Source organism: Cebus imitator, unplaced genomic scaffold (genome assembly GCF_001604975.1).
Source record: "Cebus imitator isolate Cc_AM_T3 unplaced genomic scaffold, Cebus_imitator-1.0 Scaffold341, whole genome shotgun sequence".
NCBI lineage: Eukaryota > Metazoa > Chordata > Mammalia > Primates > Cebidae > Cebus > Cebus imitator.
The window spans coordinates 148,478-167,912 of NW_016107656.1; the positions used below are offsets into that span (position 1 = coordinate 148,478).

Here is a 19,435-nt window from a genome sequence, read left to right on the forward strand (position 1 = left end):
GCTGAGGCAGGAGAATTGCCTGAACCCAGGAGGCTGAGGCAGGAGAATTGCCTGAACCCAGGAGGCGGAGGTTGCGATGAGCCAAGATCGCGCCATTGCACTCCAGCCTGGGTAACAAGAGCGAAACTCCGTCTCAAAAAAAATAATAATAATAATAATACCTGTTTAAGCCAGGCACATTGGCACATACCTGTAGTTCTAGCTACTCAGAAGCCTGAGGCGGGAAGATTGTTTCAGCCCAAGAGTTTGAGGTCAGCTTAGGCAACATAACCTTTTTAAAAAGCTAATAATACTAATTTAAGCCAGGTGGGGTGGCATGCACCAGCTTCTCCGGAGGCCAAGGCAGGAGAATTGCTTGAGTCCAGGAATTCAGGCTATAGTATATTTTTATTGCATCTGTGCACTCCAGCCTGGACAATACAGTGAGACCCCACCCCCCTAAAAAAAAAAGGTAACAAAAATCATGCCATTTTATATTGCCATAGTTAAGTGTGCAGGAATGCCCTTTTCACATGCAAATGCAGGCTATTTGTCATATTTGCTAATAAATGCTGTGCTCCTCAATTTATTGTTGCATCTTTTTTTTTAATATGAACCATAGATTTATAAGCTTTTTTTTCCGCCTTTTGATTCTGGTGGAGATGATTTGACTGGACAGAAATTTTTCATTTTATCGCTCTGTCTTTGATATCATGCCAGAATGGATTATACTTTTTTTTTTTTTTTTTTTAGATGGAGTCTCACTCTGTTGCCCAGGCTGGAGTGTAGTGATGTGATCTCAGCCAACTGCAAGCTCCGCTTCCCAGGTTCAAGCCAGTCTCCTGCCTCAGCCTCCCTAGTAGCTGGGACTACAGGCATGTGCCCCCTGGCTGATTTTTATATTTTTAGTAGAAATGGGGTTTCACCACATTGGCCAGGCTGGTCTCCAACTTCTGACTTCAGGTATCTGCCTGCCTTGGCATCCCAAAGTGCTGAGATTACAAGCGTGAGCTACCACACCCAGAGATATACTTTTTTTTTTAAACAGTGTCTCTGTCACCCAGGTGGAAGTGCAGTGGATCACAGCCCACTGCAGCCTCAGCCTCGCCTCACTGGCTCAATAAATCTTCCCATCTCAGCCTCCCAAGTAGCTGAGGCTGCAGGCATGCACCACCACACCCAGCTAATTTTTTATTTTTTGTAGAGACAGTCTCCCTATGTTGCCCACGCTGGAGTGCAGTGAGATGGTACCTCATTTCAGCCTCAACTTTCCTGGGGTCAAATGATCCTGCCTTGCCCTTCTGAGTATCTGGGACTACAGATGTGTGCCACTACATCTGGCTAATTTTTTTTATTATTGTAATTCTATAGAAATTATGATTCAAAAAAAGAGTCCAGGCGCGGTGGCTCACGCCTGTAATCCCAGCACTTTGGGAGGCTGAGGCGGACAGATCACGAGGTCAAGAGATCAGGACCATACTGGCCAACATGGAGAAACCTCGTCTCTACTAAAAATACGAAAATTAGCCAGGTGTGGTGGCTCACGCCTGTAATCCAAGCACTTTGGAGGCCAAGGCGGGCGGATCACCTGAGGTCGGGAGTTCAAGACCAGCATGACCAACATGGTGAAACCCCATCTTTAAAAAAAAAACAAAAACAAAAATTAGCTGGGCGTGGTAGTGCACACCTGTAGTGCCAGTCAGGAGGCTGAGGCAGGAGAATTGCTTGAACCCAGGAGGCAGAGGTTGCCATGAGCTGAAATCACGCCATTGCACTCCAGCCTGGCGACAGAGCAAGACTCCATCTCAAAAAAAAAAAAAAGAAGAGAAATTATGATTCCATAAAAGATTTTGAGGAAATGAGGAAGGCTGATATCTTTCAGAATGCAATGTGATTTTGGAATACATACAGTTTCTTTGGGACTGGGCACGGTAGTTTATGCTTGTAATTCTAGCACTTTGGGAGTTCAAGGCAGGCAGATCACTTGAGCCCAGGAATTTGTGACCAACTTGAGCAACATGGAGAAACTCTGTCTCTGTTAAAAATAAAAAATTTAGGCCAGGCACAGTGGCTCACACCTGTAATCCCAGCACTTTGGGAAGCCAAGGTGAGTGGATCATGAGGTCAGGAGTTCGAGACCAGCCTGGCCAACATAGTGAAACTCCGTCTCTACTGAAAATACAAAAATTAGCTGGGCATGGTGGCACATGCCTGTAGTCTCAACTGCTTGGGAGGCTGAGACAGGAGAATTGCTTGAACCTAGGAGGTAGAGGTTGCAATGTGCCAAGATTGTGCCACTGCACGCCAGCCTGGGCAACAGAGCAAGATTCCATCTCAATAAATAAATAAATAAATAATACAAAAATTAGCCAGGCTCAATGACTCACACCTGTAATCCCAGCACTTTGGGAGGCCAAGACAGGCAGACCATGAGGTCAGGAGATCGAGACCATCCTGGCCAACATGATGGAACCCCATCTCTACTAAAAATACAAAAATTAGCTGGGTGTGATGGCGCACATCTGTAGTCACAGCTGTTCGGGAGGCTGAGGCAGGAGAATCACTTGACCCTGGGAGGTGGAGGTTGCAGTGAACCAAAATTGCGCCACTGCACTCCAGGCTGGCGACAGAACGAGACTCCATTTTAAGAATAAAACAAAACAAAACAAAACAAAAATTAGCTGGGTATGGTGACGCATGCCTGTAGTCCTAGCTACTTGGGAGGCTGAGATAGGCAGATTGCTTAAGCCTGAGAGGTCAAGGCTGCAGTGAGCTGTGACCATGCCACCCTGCACTCCAGCCTGGGAGCCAGAGCAAGACTGTTTCAAAATAATAGAGAAATTCTTTGCGTTGAATTATGTAGAAGCTTGTCACTGATCTGTGTTCCTAAAGTATGAAGCATAAATATGTGGGCTAAGAAATAGTTTCTCTTGATAAATAATCAGCAAATAAAAAATAAAAATCCCTCCATCTGAAACTGGATTCAAATTTTTGGAACATTTCCAAACTTTTGTTTGTAAGAAGTCAGTTGCTATTTCTATAATAGAGACCAGAAGTATTCAGAATCTTGGCATTAACCAATATTGGATATTGCCTCTTAGAAATCATTTTTATATTTCTATTAGGGTCTTTCTCAGTCTTTCCAATGATACAATCTTCATATATTAATGACACAGGAGTTGAAAAATATGACAACTTACCAATTAAAAAAAAACTTTTCCATCCTGGTTCAGTGGCTCATGCCTATAATCCCAGCACTTTGGGAGGCCAAGGCAGGTGAATCATTTGAGGCCAGGGGTTTGAGACCAGCCTGGCCAACATAGTTAAATCCTGTCTCTACTAAAAATTCAAAAATAGCCGGCATGGTGGCAGGCACCTGTAATCCCAGCTACTGGGATGCTAAGGCAGGAGAATCACTTGAACCCAGGAGGAGGTTGCAGTTAGCCAAGATCGCGCCACTGTACTCCAACCTGGGCAACTGAGTGAGACTACATCTTAAAAGAAAAAAAAAAAACTTTTCCTTAAAAAATAGTCATTCCTAGCCAGGCACACACCTGTAATCCCAGCATTTAGGGAGGTTGAGGAAGAAGGATTGCTTGAGGCCAGGAGTAGAAGACCAAGGAAAACAACATAGCAAAGCCCTGTCTTTTTTAAAAAAAAAAAAAAAAAAAAAAAAAAACACACGTTTTTTATAAAAAAATGTAATAGGTTAAATGTTTTAGCAATATTTTCATTTATTTCCTTGCCCAGTACACAAATTTATATGGCTTCTTTTTCCTTTTCTTTTTTTTCTTCCCGACAGTCTTACTCTGTTGACCAGGTTGGAGTGCAGTTTTGCAGGCTCGGCTCACTGCAACCTCCAGCTCCTGAGTTCAAGTGATTCTCCTGTCTCAACTTCCCAAGTAGCTGAGACTACAAGCATGTGCCACCAAGACTGGCTAATTTTTGTATGTTTAGTAGAGACAGGGTTTCACTATGTTGCCTAGGCTGTTCCTGACCTCAGGTGATCCACCCACCTCAGCCTCCCAAAGTGTTCTTTTTCCTTTCTACATGTTATAGCCATTGGAGAGTTATGTCTTTTCTTTAATTCTGAAGCCTTTAATTTTTATGATAGACTTGAGGCTTGAAGGTATGTGATGGAGGATAATAGAAGATGGTGCCTAGAGATGGGGGTTAATGTTGTTTGTTCAGCGAATCTGCACAGAAATGAGCTCCTTGGTTCTTATCTCTTAGTGTGGGAAGTTCACTTTCACCCATCCAACCCAGATCATCTGTTTACCTGCTCTGAAGATGGATCCCTCTGGCATTGGGATGCCTCCACAGATGTACCTGAAAAGTCGTTACTCTTTCATCAAGGTAAAACTTTTTAATGAATATTGCTATGTTTAATTTTTTTGTTGTTTAAGATGGAGTCTCGCTTTGTTGCCCAGGTTGGAGTGTAGCGGCGCAATCTCAGCTCACTGCAACCTCCACCTCCTGGATTCAAGCAATTCTCATGCCTCAGCCTCCCGAGTAGCTGGGGGCTACAGGCGTGGGCCACCATGCCCAGCTAATTTTTTTGTATTTTTAGTAGTGATAGGGTTTCACTGTGTTGGCCAGGCTGGTCTCAAACTTCTGACCTCAAATGATCTGCCCACCTCAGCCTCCCAAAGTGCTGGGATTACAGGAGTGAGCCACAGTGCCTGGCCTTTTTTTTCTTTTTTGAGAAAAAGTCTTAGTCACCCAGGCTGGAGTGCAGTGGCACAATCTCGGCTCACTGCAACCTCTGCCTCTTGAGTTCAAACTTTTCTCGTGCCTCGGTTTCCCTAGTAGCTGGGATTACAGGTGTGTGCCACCATACCTGGCTAATTTTTTTTGTATTTTTAGTAGAGATGGGGTTTTGTTATGTTGGCCAGACTGGTCTCAAACTCCTGGCCTCAGCGATCTGCCCACCTCAGCCTCCCCAAAGTGCTGAGATTATAGGTGTGAGCCACTGTGCCCAGCCTATTATAAGTAATTTTGTTAAACTTTTTTTTTTTTTTTTTTTTTGAGACAGACTCTCGCTCTGCTGCCCAGGCTGGAGTGCAGTGGCATTGTCTTGGCTCACTGTAACCTCCACCTCCTGGGTTCATGTGATTCTCCTGCCTCAGCCTCCCGAGTAGCTGGGATTACAGGAACCCACCACTACGTCCAGCAAAGTTTTTCTTTTTTTTTTTTTTTCTTTCTAATTTTTTATATTTTTAGTAGAGATGGGGTTTCACCATGTTGACCAGACTGGTCTTGAACTCCTGACCTTGTGATTTGCCCACTTCGGCCTCCCAAAGTTCTGGGATTACAGGTGTGAGACACTGCGCCTGGCCTCATACTTTTGTTTTGTTTGAGACAGCGTCTTACTCTGACATCCAGGCTGGACTGCAGCGGCATAATCATGGCTTGCTACAGCCTCACCCTCCCAAGCTCAAGTGATCCTCCTGCCTCAGCCTCCCAAACAGCTGAGAGCAGAGGTACATGCCACCACAACCAGCTAATTTATTTTTTATTTTTTATTTTTTTTGTAGAGACAAGGTCTCACTATCCTACCCAGGCTGGTCTCAAACTCCTGAGCTCAAGCAATCCTCCTGCCTGGGCCACCAGAGATGCTGCAGTTATAAGCAGGAGCCGCTGTACCTGGCCTTATTATACTTTTAAATACCAAATTAGACATATTGTATTTTTTACTTAATGGCAAAACATTTTTATTCTCTTACCTCAGAGTAAATTTGAATATAACAGGGCTTGAAATCTGACTATTAAGTTACTTACTACTGTATTGCTGATGGCTAGAAATGCTGTAAGCTGGCTCACTTGAGACAGCCAGCGTTCTCCTTTGTGAGTGCCATTAACCTGGACCCTCATGCCACAGCACAGACACAGGCAAATCTTTTATATTGCATTACCAAGTTTGGGTGAGTGGCAAGAAGCAAGTTGATATTTGATGTAACTGAAGATACTGGTTTCCTCTCAGGTTAACAGGCCTGATCTCAGCCAGGCGCAGTGGCTCATACCTGTAATTCCAGCACTTTAGGAGGCTGAGGAGGGTGGATCATGAGGTCAGGAGTTCAAGACCAGCCTGGCCAATATGGTGAAACCTTGTCTCTAGTAAAAATACAAAAAATTAGCTGGGTGTGGTGGCAAGCACCTGTAGTCCCAGCTGCTCAGGAGGCTGAGGCAGAGAATTGCTTGAACCCAGGATGTGGAGGTTGCAGTGAGCCGAGATCATGCCACTGTACTCCAGCCTGGGTGACAGAGCAAGACTCCATCTGAAAAAAAAAAGGTCTGCTCTCCTCATTATAGTCAGTGGTAGTTTATGGTCAGCCAAAACCCATATGCTTATAATCAAGGATGTGTGTGTGTTTTTGCATTTTCTGAGTTTCCTGTTTCTGAGAGTTTGTCTGTGGTTCCAAAGTTCGTTTGCTTATTCATTCAGAAATATTTACTGAATGCCTATCATGTGGTAGGCATTCTTCTAGGTGTTAGGGTGTACAACAGTAAGCAGAACAAAATGTCAACGCATAAAGCAAATATTCTAGCAGACAGTTAAAAAATAGATAGAGTCCAATCAGAGTATCAGAAACTACCTTAGAGGTAGAAGGAAGTGGTCTCACATGTGTTAGAAGGGCTAGGAAAATAAAAGGGAATAGGAGGGGTGCCGGGAGAAAAAAATAGGAAGAAAAGAGAGCACCCAGAAATAATAATTGTTAGTACCCCTGCTGCTGCACTGTTGGAAATGCTGTAAATGTTCTGGGTCGGGCACAGTGACTCACGCGTGTAATCCTAGCACTTTGGGAGGCTGAGGTGGGCAAATCTCGAAGTCGAGATTGAGACCATCCTGGCCAACATGATGAAACCCCATCTCTACTAAAAATACAAAAATTAGCTGGGCATGGTGGTGGGCTCCTGTAGTCCCAGCTACTCGGGAAGCTGAGGCAGGAGAATTGCTTGAACCCAGGAGGCAGAGGTTGTAGTGAGCTGAGCCTGCCACTGCACTCCAGCCTGGTGACAGAGTGAGACTTTGTCTCCAAAAAAAAGTTGGTTCTGAATCAGCAGAAAAGGCACTACCTCAACCAGACTGGAACTACCACCAATGTTATTGCCAGAAACCTGGAGCAGGAAGGAGCTGCTTCTTCCCTCTGCCTTCCAGTCACCCACCATTAATACCTCCCGTTGGCAGGCCCACTGATGGCAGATGGTAAAGCAGCCTGGAAAGTGGAGTTTGCCGACTTCTATCCCCTACAGTATATAGCGGAGCACAGAAAAGTGGGAAAGAAAACTGAAAAGAAAAAGGAGGCCAGGCATGGTGGCTCACGCCTGTAATCCCAGCACTTTGGGAGGCCGAGGCGGGTGGATCACCTGAGGCCAGGAGTTCAAGACCATCCTGATCCAACACGGTGAAACTTTGTCTCTACTAAAAATACAATAATTAGCCAGGCGTGGTGGTGGGCGCCTGTAATCTCAGCTACTGGGGAGGCTGAGGCAGGAGAATCACTTGAACCTGGGAGGCAGCAGTTACAGTGAGCCAAGGTTGTGCCACTGCACTCCAGCCTGGGCAACAAAGCGAGACTCCATCTCAAAAAAATAAATTAAGAAAAAGGAAAATAACGTGGCCAAATACACCGCTAATTACCATGAAGAGTACAGCAGAGTAGGAGGATAAAGAATAGAGACAGAGGTGAGGGGAACTACTCTAGTGAGAGTCTAAGGAGAGGCCATTTGAGAGAAGGAACATTTGAGCAGAGTCTTAGGAGAAGTGAAGGTGTAAGTGACATGAAAGCATTCCAGGCAGAGGAAACAGCAAATGCTGAGGGCCTGAGACAGGCAGAGAACAGCAAGGACACCATGGTTGCAGCTCAGCCAGCAGGGTAGAGTGGTGGGAGATAAGGGATGGTGGCTGAGGAGTCATGAGACTTTGTAGCCCATGATAAGGACATTAGACTGTGGGAACGGGGAGGAGAAGAGTGGAAGCAGAGAGATGAGGAAAGGGGTCTTATCACAGTGGCTTGAATAATGTTAATCTTTACAGTGTCCAAGAGCAATGTAAAATATAAGAACAGTAAAAGATAGAAAAATTAAGGGGAAAAAATTTTTAAACTTCTCTAGTAAAATTCTGGAGTGGAGAGCATGTATGGAACATGCATGCATGTCTATGCTAACTTCATCTACAGAGAAATGAACAGCTTCATCTAAGGATTAACTAAGTATATACTTGGTTTTTATTTCCTTCCTCCGCTAACCACACAGTCTTGAACTTGCAAGTTTACTTTTAAGGAACCTTGGTTAGACTGGAAATAAAACTTTATCCTGTGTCTACTATTGCAAGGCACAGTATATTAGACACTGTGAAAAAGTAAAACAAATAGGAAATATGCCACCTGCTCTTAAGACATAGTCATGGATGGAGGCATGGAAAGTTCAATTAGGTTATAAGAATTGTTACAAAGTAGTGCTGAGGGTTCAAGGAAAGAAAAGAAAAACATGAACTAGAGGTTGTCTTCAAAGTTTTCTTAGAGAAGGAACTTGAGCCATATTTTAAAGGATTAGCAAGATTTTAAATGTACTAATCTTTAAGCTTCAAGACATGGGGACTTTGCACAGAGCACTTAGCACAGAGCCTGGCACATAGTAGGTACTCAGTCATTTGCTGAGTGAATTAAATTTGTACTTATTTGGTATGACAGACAGCAAGTTGAAAGTTGTAAATAATGCCTAAAATGGAAATATACTGCTTCTGCCTGCCTCACTTTACTCTATATTAAGTGCAGTGCTCTGTTAGAGATAAAGCTTGTAATCTAGTAGTGTTCTTATTTACTTTTAAGAACATTTATCTAAAAAGCATAAAAAAGATCCGAAGTAAGGCGATTATATTTTTAGAAATATAGTAACAAATATATATTTAGAAATATATATATATATATATTTTTGAGATGGTGTTTATCCATGTTGGTCAGGCTGGTCTCGAACTCCTGACCTCAGGCAATCCACCCGCCTTGGCCTCCCAAAGTGCTGGGATTACAGGCGTGAGTCACCACGCCTGGCCTAGAAATATAAATCTAGAAATATTCAACTAGATATGTGTCTAGAAATTCTTTTTCATGATCATTTATTACCTAAGAGTTTATATTTCCATATATTACCTACATTTTTGGTTTCTTTTTTTTTCTTTCTTTATTCAACTTTGCTGGCCATTTTGCTACCTTTCTGAGACTTTCCAATAAAAGATTAACAGAAAGAGTCAGTTGAAATCATCTGTTTTGCCTGAAGACTTCAAGTTTGGTATCCATATTATCTCATGGAAATTTGAATATTTAATATCACTGAATAAGCCTTTGGTCAAAAACGGTTTTGTATAATAATGGAATTATTAACCTGTTATTCTGAGAATTAAACACATTGAAATCATCACCTGTCTAAATATCAGTAGAAGTTTGCATGTTTACTAATATAAAAATCATCTTAAAATTTTTTTCTTTTCTTGTTTTCTTCCAGGAGGAAGAACCAGCGCATTTTTGTCTCATAGCATTAGTAACCAAGCTAATGTTCACCAGTCTGTCATTAGTTCCTGGCTCAGCACTGATCCTGCAAAAGACCGAATTGAAATCACAAGCTTACTTCCCAGCAGGACTCTGTCTGTGAACAGTTTGGATGTTTTAGGTCCTTGTCTTGTTTGTGGAACCGATGCAGAAGCAATTTATGTTACTAGACATCTTTTTTCGTAGAAGTACTGTAATTTTAAGATTTCAGATAGAACATACAGTTAGCCTTTTGAAATCCAACATCTGTGCAAAGTTTTATTATCAGAAAATATGAGATTTGCAGGGGAAACATCAATAAACTACCATTAATGTAATGCCCAGTTTTGGCTTTTGTTAGCCTGACACTCCCACAACAGTTGTATAATACGATGGATGACTGAGGGCAAAAGATTGTGAACATGTGGAAGAAAATCAGTGGGATTCTGGTGCTGATGAATAGGTTGCCTTCAGAGTATTATTGACAGCTCATGGAACTAGTTCTTTGTTTTTGATGTGGGAATTAACACAACATCAGTGGTGGTTATGGGAACCACCAATGGGTTCCTACAATTTTTATCAGTAGTATGTGGAGTATACGCCTTCCTAGTGGCAATTGCCAATGCTAATGACTATTTATTTTATTGCAGGTATTTCCCTATGATCCTTCCACACTTTATTTCCTTAATAATTATAGTAAATGTTTTCAGAAAGAATTGAGTAGAGTAAAAATAACAAAGATGTATAGCCATGTTCGAATTTTTTTTTGAGACAGATTTTTTTTTTTGAGACAGAGTCTTGCTCTGTTGCCTGGCTGGAGTGCAGTGGTGCAATCTTGGCTCACTGCAGCCTCCACCTCCCGAGTTCAAGCGATTCTCCCGCCTCAGCCTGCTGAGTAGCTGGAACTACAGGGGTGCGCCACCACACCTAGCTAATTTTTGTGTTTCTTAGTAGACATGGGGTTTCACCATGTCGGCCAGGATGGTCTCGATGTCTCGACCTCATGATCTGCTTGCCTCAGCCTCCCAAAGTGCTAGGATTACAGGTGTGAGCCACTGTGCCTGGCCCGAAATTTTTTAAAGATGAAAATGTTTTGACAAATTCCTTTTTCAGAATAGGCTTTTGAGCAGAACTCTTTCAACTCCTTAGACCCAACTTTATTTCTGTTGAAAAGGGAACAAACACAACATTTTTCCTAAGGAATTTAGCTTTTGTTTAGCTTCACAGCATAGTTGAAAATTGCCAAACTGGACGTTGTGTGATAAAGTAGAATTTGATACTGATAAGCAAATTGACTTCCAAACTAAAATTCGATGGTTAACAAGTGTGATTAATCAAATGATGATATAATCAGAGTGAAGAATTGTGCCATGTTTTTTCCTTGTTTTTTTTTACCTTTGTCCCCACCCCCCACCAGAATTTTGCCATTTTAATCCTTTTGTTTTAGCCACCTATAGTCTTATCAGCCATCTTTATTCTTGTCTGCAGGGATAATAATGACCTAATGTAGTGTTTTAAGATAATTTAATGATATTGTCTTTCCAAAATTTGTTAGATTTTAAATGTGTTATTGACCTGAGACCTTAATGATAAATCATTGCTATTAGACAATTGAAGTGTTCATTTACTTTATAATTCCAATAATCATAATTATGGAATTATGATAAGGCTTTGCTTTTCTGTCCTAATAAATATTTCTTTTTTTTTTTTTTTTGAGACAGTTTTGCTCTTATTGCTGGAGTGATGATCTCAGCTCACTGCAACCTCTGTCTCCCAAGTTCAAACAATTCTCCCGCCTCAGCCTCTCCAGTAGCTGGGATTACAGGTGTGCACCACCAGACCTGGCTAATTTTTAATTAGTAGTAGAGAGAGGGTTTCACCATGTTGGCCAGGGCTGATCTGGAACTCCTGACCACAAGTCATCAGCCCACCTCGGCCTCCGAAAGTGCTGGGATTACAGGTGTGAGCCATTGCACCCTGCCTATTTTCAATTTTTTTAATGCCACTTTACCTCAGGGGTTTTTGGGTTTTTGATCTGTCTATAGTATTATTGCTGGGACTGATTTTTTAAAGACTTTTTGTTACTAAATAAATTACAGAAAAAGCAAAGTCAAAAGAAAATTTTAAGTACTTAGAATTTCAAATAGACAATACTCTTTTCATATCCATTTCTATCCATCAATGTATATAATTTCTTAATAAAATGAAATATACATATATATATTATCTTTGTGGATGCACGTTCCCTAGCAGTAAACACATTTTTTCTATTATCATTTTGAACTGCTACTTAATATTCTAAGCTGTAGGTGTGTGTACCATAATTTATTTCAATTGGTTGCCTATTATTGATTATTTCATATTTCCAGCTTCTCACCATTATGATTACTGCTATAATACCTGTTTGGTTTAATTTGCATTTCTTTTACAACTTGCTTTTATTCTTAGCTTATATCCTTTTCATTTTTTGAGGTAGTTTGGCATTTTCTTATTTGTAACATCTTTTTATATATGGTTTTTGTTTGTTTTTTTGCCTTTGGTCGTATGATACAGGTATTTTAAATTTAGTTTTTAGCTTTACTTATGGGGCTTTTTTTTTAATCTGTATTCTGTTGATTTTTTTTTTTTTTTCCTCCTGAGATAGTCTCACTCCCGTCGCCCAGGCTGGAGTGCTGTGGCATGATCATGGTTCACTGTGGCCTTGACCTCCTGGGCTCAGATGATCCTCCCATCTTAGCATCCTGAATAGCTGGGACTAGAGGTGTGTACCACCATGCCTAATTTTTGTACTTTTAGTAGAGATGGGGTTTCACAGTTGCCCAGGCTAAATATGGTGCTTTTCATAGAATTTGCATTTTGTGTGTGCTCAAATCAGTTAGTTTCTTGGTTTTTTTTGTTTTTGTTTTTGTTTTTTGAGACGGAGTTTTGCTCTGTCACCCAGGCTGGAGTGCAATGGCATGATCTCAGCTCACTGCAACCTCCACCTCCCCAGTTCAAGCAATTCTCCTGCCTCAGCCTCCCGAGTAGCTGGGATTACAGGCATGTGCCACCACGCCCGACTAATTTTTTATATTTTTATAGAGATGGGGTTTCACTATGTTGGCTAGTCTGGTCTCAAACTCCTGACCTTAGGTGATCCACCCACCTCGGCCTCCCAAAGTGCTAGGATTCCAGGGGTGAGCCACCACACCTGGCCAAATCATTTGATTTCTTTCTTAATACTTTTTGTCCCCTGGCATCATGTTATCCTGTCCTAGAGTTATGTAAATGTTAACCTGTAATTCATTTTATTTTGTGGTTTTTATATTTTGTATGTAATGATTGCATTTGGAATTTAATTATTTAATGCATCTGAAGTTTTCTTCTTTTTACACAAGTAGATATTATGTGCTTCCTGATGCCATACAAAAGAAGTAACTAATACCACATATGAAATTTCCTGCCCAGAAGGAACTACTTGTCTTTCATTTTGTAGCATTCCAGGAGTAAGTAAAAACACACACTTGTTCAGCTCAGGGTAGGTTTTTTCCTAGCACTGAAAAGTAAACCAGATAATTCAGATAGTTGCCGTTACCCTAAATATCAGTTCAAGGACTGTTACCAGCCTAGCTGTCCTTCCTCAATTCCTAGCAACAAAACTGAACCTGATTTACCTGTCTGCCAGTTTACAGACACTACAGGAAACAAAAGAACATGTTAAATGACAACATGGGATGCAACTGTTGAGAAATTCTATAAGACTAGGTGGCTTCTTAATAAAAACATTGTTTTAGCAGTAAGTAATAGCTCTGGGCCTGGAGGAGGTGTTAAACACAGTATTTTGGCAGAGAAATATATACATTCATATTAAATGGGAAAAATGAAAACTCAGTGGCTCACAATGCTTCAGGACCAATTTTCACTCTTTCTGATTCAGTAATAAAAACAGCCAGGCATGGTGACTTGGGCCTGTGGTTCTAGCTACTCAGGAGACTGAACTGGAAGGATTGCTTGAGCCTGGGAGATGAAGGTTGCAGTGAGCCATGGTTGCACCACTGCACTCCAGCCTGGGTGGCAGAGTGACACCCTGCCTCAAAAATAAATAAATAAAAATAATAATTTTTTAAAACACCATAGCTATGGATTTTCCTTTGCCCTTCTATTTCCCTTTGTACAAACGTCTATTACTATAGCCTAAAGCCTGCTGAGGCAGTGGCCCTCTCTGCCCAGTGCAGGCACCCTCAGATCCTACTCAGCAGGCTAACATCTTGCTGTGAGTGGGCCTTGAACTCATTCTCATTCGTGGAAAAGACCCTGGCTCTCAGGTGGCACATTTTCCATGTACAGTGAATAGTAAGCCTGTTTTTTGCCTCACCCCAAATTTCTTTTCTCTCTTTTTTTTTTAACGCAGTCTTGCTCTGTCACCCAGGCTGGAATGCAGTGGCCTGATCTCAGCTCACTGCAACTTTCGCCTCCCAGGTTCAAGCAATTCTCCTGCCTCAGCCTCCCAAGTATCTAGAATTACAGACACACACCACCATACCTGGCTAATTTTTTTGTAATTTTAGTAGAGACAGGGTTTCACTATGTAGGTCAGGCTGGTCTTGAACCCCTGACCTCAAGTAATCCACCCACCTTGATTTCCCAAAATGCTGAGATTACAGGTGAGAATCATCAAACCCGGCCTCTTCTGTTTTTATCTGTAATGACTACTGCCGAAAACTCTGAAGTTTTCATATATGTTGCTAACATCTTCTCAATTTCTAGCAGCCATATATAAAATTTCCCTTGATTATTGTGAGTGAGTAAGTGGTACAGGCTTTAAGGCTTTCAGGGTATTTGTAACCATAAGAGGAATACATTTTAACAGTGTTACGTTTCATGCCAATTGACAAGTTCTGCCAATTTTAATAAGAAACTAAGCTATATGTAATATAACACCATAATTTATGAATCTGTTCATTGTCACTGCCCTTATTAAACTATAGTTTCTTTCAAGGGTTGCAGGTTCTTAGAGGTAGAAAGTACCTTGGCAAGCATCTCCAGCCTAAAATTCATGATCCCTTCTACAGTATTCCCAACAAATTATCATCCACCCTATTCTTAAAAACATGGTGGCTCACGCCTGTAATCCTAGCACTTTGGGAGGCCAAAGTGGGCGGATCACCTGAGGTCAGGAGTTCAAGATGAGCCTGGCCAACATGCCAAAACCTGGTTGCTACTAAAAATGCAAAAAAAAAGTAGCCGGGCATGGTGGGAGGCATCTATAATCCCATCTACTCAGGAGGCTGAGGGAAGAGAATCGCTTGAACCCAGGGGCAGAGCCTGCAGTGAGCCGAGATCATACCACTTTACTTCAGCCTAGGTGAAAGAGTGAAACTGCATCTCAAAAAAAAGTGTGTGTATATATATATATATATATATATATGGTGATAAATATTCTCATTTTCCAATGCGGCTTCACATTTGAACAGCTCTACTTGATACAGCATTATGGCGGGATTTTAGTGTAAGAGTGGGACCCAAAGCAATCCTGTAAAAAGGTATAGTCCTGGTGTATGTTAACGCACTGATCATGTGAGCCTATGAGTTGAGCCAATCACCAATTATATTTGAATCTGCTTTGTGTCGGGATCTTTTACCATAGGGTTTCACTAAATAAATGAATTTTCATATACTGAACTGAAATTTGCTTTCATTTGTCTTAGGAGCCACCCACACAAAATTCCTCTCATATTCAAATATTCAAAAGTGATTATTATAGCCTCTCCAGTCAAGGTTTCCTTCTCACTGTTTCTTGCCATTTTTGGCTAAATCCTTCTTATCCTTCAAGACTCACTCTAGGTGTCATTTTCTCCAGACAGCTTTTACTGGCCTCCAGCAATCTGGACTAAGTTGCACTCTGCTTCAAAAGCCCATTGTGCAGAACTTAAATTGTGCTCAAAGGAATGTGTTAAGGCGCCTGTCTCCCCCTACTGGGCTGCAAGATCAAGAACAGGGCCCATGTCTTAGTGTATTAACTATTTAACAGTATCTGAACCATAGTAAGCAATGAATCACTATTAAATGACCTGAGCTAAACTCACAATCTTGTTGTCCCTTTAAAAAATATTCCTCATTGTCAAAGGTCCTCTTTTTTTTTTCTTTTTTTGAGTCTAAGTGTCCCTCACCCAGGCTGGAGTGCAATGGCAAGATCTCAGCTCACTAGAACCTCCACTTCCCAGTTCAAGCGATTCTCCTGTCTCAGCCTCCCTAGTAGCAGGGATTACAGGTGTGTGCCACCACACCCGGCTAATTTTTTTGTATTTTTAGTAGAGATGGGGTTTTACCACATAGGCCAGGCTGGTTTCAAACTCCTGACCTCACGTGGTCTACCTGCCGCAGCCTCCCAAACTGCTGGGATTACAAGCATAAGTTACCATGCTCGGCCAGAGGCCCTCTTAAGTGTGACTTCCAAGATAAACACTTTTTCATACATTGTCTACCTTGCTGATTATGACAGAAACCTTGCCATCGTTTTTCTAGGAATAATTTTCCTTTGTAACGCTGTCTCAGCTTTCTGAAGCGTTCACATGTGATTCTCCTAAGCCACACTTACTATATTCAGGAGTTAATACAGATGGTTTTTAATCTTTAATATGGGCCTATCCTTCTTGTTCTAAGAAAAATTTCATTTCAATATAGGAAAGGACTAACAATTTTCTTTGTATCTTTTGTAGAAGCTAATTATTTTCTACATAATTAGCCCAGCATGCTCTCTCCATTTTAATCCCATTGATTGGGAAAGATGTTTGAGACAAGATTTAACTCTCACTTAGGCTGGAGTGCAGTAGTGTGATCCCTGGCTCACTGCAGCCTTGACCTCCTGGGCCCAAGTGATTCTCCCACCTCGGTCTCCCAAGTTTCTGGACTACAGACATGTACTACCAAGCCTGATTATTGTTTGCAATTTTTATTGAGATGGGGTTTCACTATATTGCCCAGGCTGGTCTTGAACTCCTGGACTCAAGCAATCTACTTGCCTTGGGCTCCCAAAGTGCTAGGCTGGAGTGCAGTGGTGCGGCTCACTGCAACCTCTGCCTCCCTGATTCAAGAGATTCTCCTGCCTCAGCCTCCTCAGTAGCTGGACTACAGGTGAGCACCACCATGCCCAGCTAATTTTTGTATTTTTAGTAGAGACGGGGTTTCACTGTGTTGGCCAGGCTGGTCTTGAACTCCTGACTTTGTGATCCGCCCGCCTGGCCTCCCAAGTGCTGGGATTACAGGCGTGAGCCATCATGGCCAGCAGAACATAATCGTTTAACAGGTTTTCACGTTTGGATTTCTGAATACAGTAAGCAGCCAGTTATTACTTTAACATCAGAAAAAGACGTCTTTAATTTTTTTGTAGTCTATAGTAGAAAAATCACAAAAGAAGGTACTTGAAAACACTGTATTTTTTCTAGAGGAAAAACTGGCAAAGGCATTCTTCACAAAGTGTGGACAGTGCCTTACACATCAAACCCAACGATCCCATCCCAGATTTTCCATTCAACTTTACAAGAAGTAAAACCTCTTGTCTTGTCACACCGTCACCGTTATTCCAATTATGGCAATAACGACCTCCTACGGATGCAGCTGACAGGTAAGATCTCTAAACTCTGCTAATCAATCGGTCCTGGCTCAAAAACTTCTTATCTGGCTGATTCAGAAAATACAGATGCTGGAAGCTCGTGGACTTGTTCGGGGAAAGAACGCTAAGCAAGAAGAAAATTTTATTTCAAAGCGCCAAAACTCGAATTTTGAGGTCCACAGCGAGGTTTCCCAGAGCAACTCACAGTTGTTCCCTTCCGAGAACGAAGCTCCGTAAAATGCGCATCCCTGCTCGGTCCAAAGAGATCAATGGGAAAAAGGATTGAATCAACCGAGTGAGCTGGGCAGGAGAGAGCCTTAACCCATGGCCGCGGGCGAGTCTTCTGGGCAGGGGCAGGCGGGAGCGACGTGGGGCGACGCTCACGAAGGCTCTGAGCGGCAGGCGACGCAACCAGGCCCAGGGGCCACAGGTAGCGCGCTCCCTAGCTGCTACCGGGCGGGCAGAAGCCCCCAGTCTTCGGCCTCCGCGCAAGCGACGCCGGGAAATGCCCACATCCGGGAAACCTGCAAAGGAGTGCGGCGGCGGCGACATTGAGTGGAAGGCAAAATGGCGGCGGCGGCGGCGGCCTGGTGTTAAGGGGAGAGTCAGGTCCTCGCGACCCCCGCGACAGGCTACACTGGCCCGCGGCAGCCCTCTGGCATCTCTACCCGCTGTGCCCCACCAGGGATACTTGGGGTTGCTGGGACGGGCTCCGGCCGCCTAGGCGCCCGCCCTCGGGCCGGTGGCCGCTGTCCAGGAGCTTTCCTTTCCCCTCCAGGTAGGTCCGGGGCTGGCGTAGCGGGTGGGGCTCACTCTCTCCTCCTGAGCTCGAGTTGGCGGGGCGGTGGCCGCTGGGGCCCACGCCCATCCCCGCTGGCGGGGGTCCAGAGGTTGCCGTGGACTGGCGGGCCGAGGCGGCCCGCTCCCGGCCTGACTGGGCTGGTTGCATTGACCTGAGCTGAGCCCTGCCCTGGGGAAGCGAGGGTTGGCCGCACCGGTGCTGCAGGAAGAGCCCCAGGCATTTCGGCCTGAGACGTGCACGTTTGGCTGGGAAGAGCGTATCTTGCTGGCGGCCTTACGCCTACTGTCTCCCATCCCACCCCCAAAACGCGAGTCGGCGGGTGTCCACAGGGAAGGAATGGGAAAGGTGGTTCTGAAGGAATATTGCAATGAAAGAGCTACAGTTCTTTGAATCCCAGAGGGCACTGATCCTGGGTTTATCTTGAAGAAATCCTGGGAGTCTCTTATGTCTAGTTTCGTGTGATTTGAGGTTACTGTTCATAGTTGGAAGTGGTGGGAGAGTTGGAGAGGTCTTTACGGAGTAGGAGTGTGTATATAAATACAGAAAATGAAGGAACGACAATTAAGGGAACAGCGTTTTTTATAACCTGAAATGGCTTGTAGCTCAATGAATGACTTCCAGATGACTTAATTAATCCCCATTCTGACTTCTCTGTCAATTTCTAATGGAACAAAATTTAATGTTTGTCAACTCATATGTTAATACGACTTATATATCATCCTCCAGAAGTTATTCATAAATTTTGTGAACAATAAGTATAGTCTCATGCACAGAAATAATACTGTATAACTCCAGTTTTGAAAATGGATTTGAATGTTAGCGATCATGAAGCTTGTCAGACCTTTATGAATTGTTTATTGAAGGTTAAAAATTTTTATCAATTTTCCTCCATGAGGAAGAAAAGGTAGGACATTATAGTTGGAATGCATGTTCTCTGCTGCGAAAACAAAGCTTATCTCTGACGTTAAAATGGGTTAGTTCATTCCCTAAGGCAGTGGAGGAGTTTGATTGAACAGTGAAAGAAATAGCATTGTGTTAGTCCCATTGGCTGCTACTGCAAGAAACTAGATCATGGTCCATTCCTGGAACGGCACATTCTATGCCTAAATATTGGCTGAATATGCCTTGTTGCTCTCCAAAAACAAGTAAAAAAATTTTTTTGCTGTATTTTAAATGTATAATATCTGGCTTTCATTGTGTAGGTCGTTTTTATTTTGTTTTTATTGCTAGTCCTTGTTATTCTATATACATAAGTCTTGGAATGGTTCTAACTCTGGTTATTTAGTTATTTTAGATGTTTTATTTATATTAGTGGGAGATTGTTATACATCACAAAAGTTATTTAGTTATTGAATAACATTTTCGCCAAGTAGAAGCAGCAGTCTTTTTTCAGCATTTTTCACTTTTGATCCCACAATTATAAAAGTGAACAGAAGAAAATGTCAGTTTGCAGTTTCCTGAATATTGCTGTTTATACAAATGAGACTATGCTGCTAAAAAAAGAAACAGCACATATTATTGTTGCTGTCCTCATTACTG

General features: G+C 42.5%; 2 protein-coding genes across 3 annotated transcripts in view; both read left to right on the top strand.

Moving 5' to 3' along the window:
• The window catches only part of NUP43 (nucleoporin 43), a 21,189-nt gene extending 11,274 nt beyond the window's left edge, over nt 1-9,915 (top strand). The window contains exons 7-8 of the mRNA XM_017505739.2: nt 4,213-4,335; nt 9,481-9,915. Coding sequence (XP_017361228.1) covers nt 4,213-4,335; nt 9,481-9,710 — 353 coding nt within the window. The 3' untranslated portion in view covers nt 9,711-9,915. The remainder of the gene's footprint in view (nt 1-4,212; nt 4,336-9,480) is intronic.
• A 6,925-nt stretch (nt 9,916-16,840) lies between these two features.
• Nucleotides 16,841-19,435, top strand: part of LATS1 (large tumor suppressor kinase 1) — a 52,194-nt gene continuing 49,599 nt past the window's right edge. For both annotated transcript variants that reach the window (XM_017505742.2, XM_017505741.2), the window contains exon 1: nt 16,841-17,872. The gene's annotated coding sequence lies outside the window, so the exon portion shown is untranslated. The remainder of the gene's footprint in view (nt 17,873-19,435) is intronic.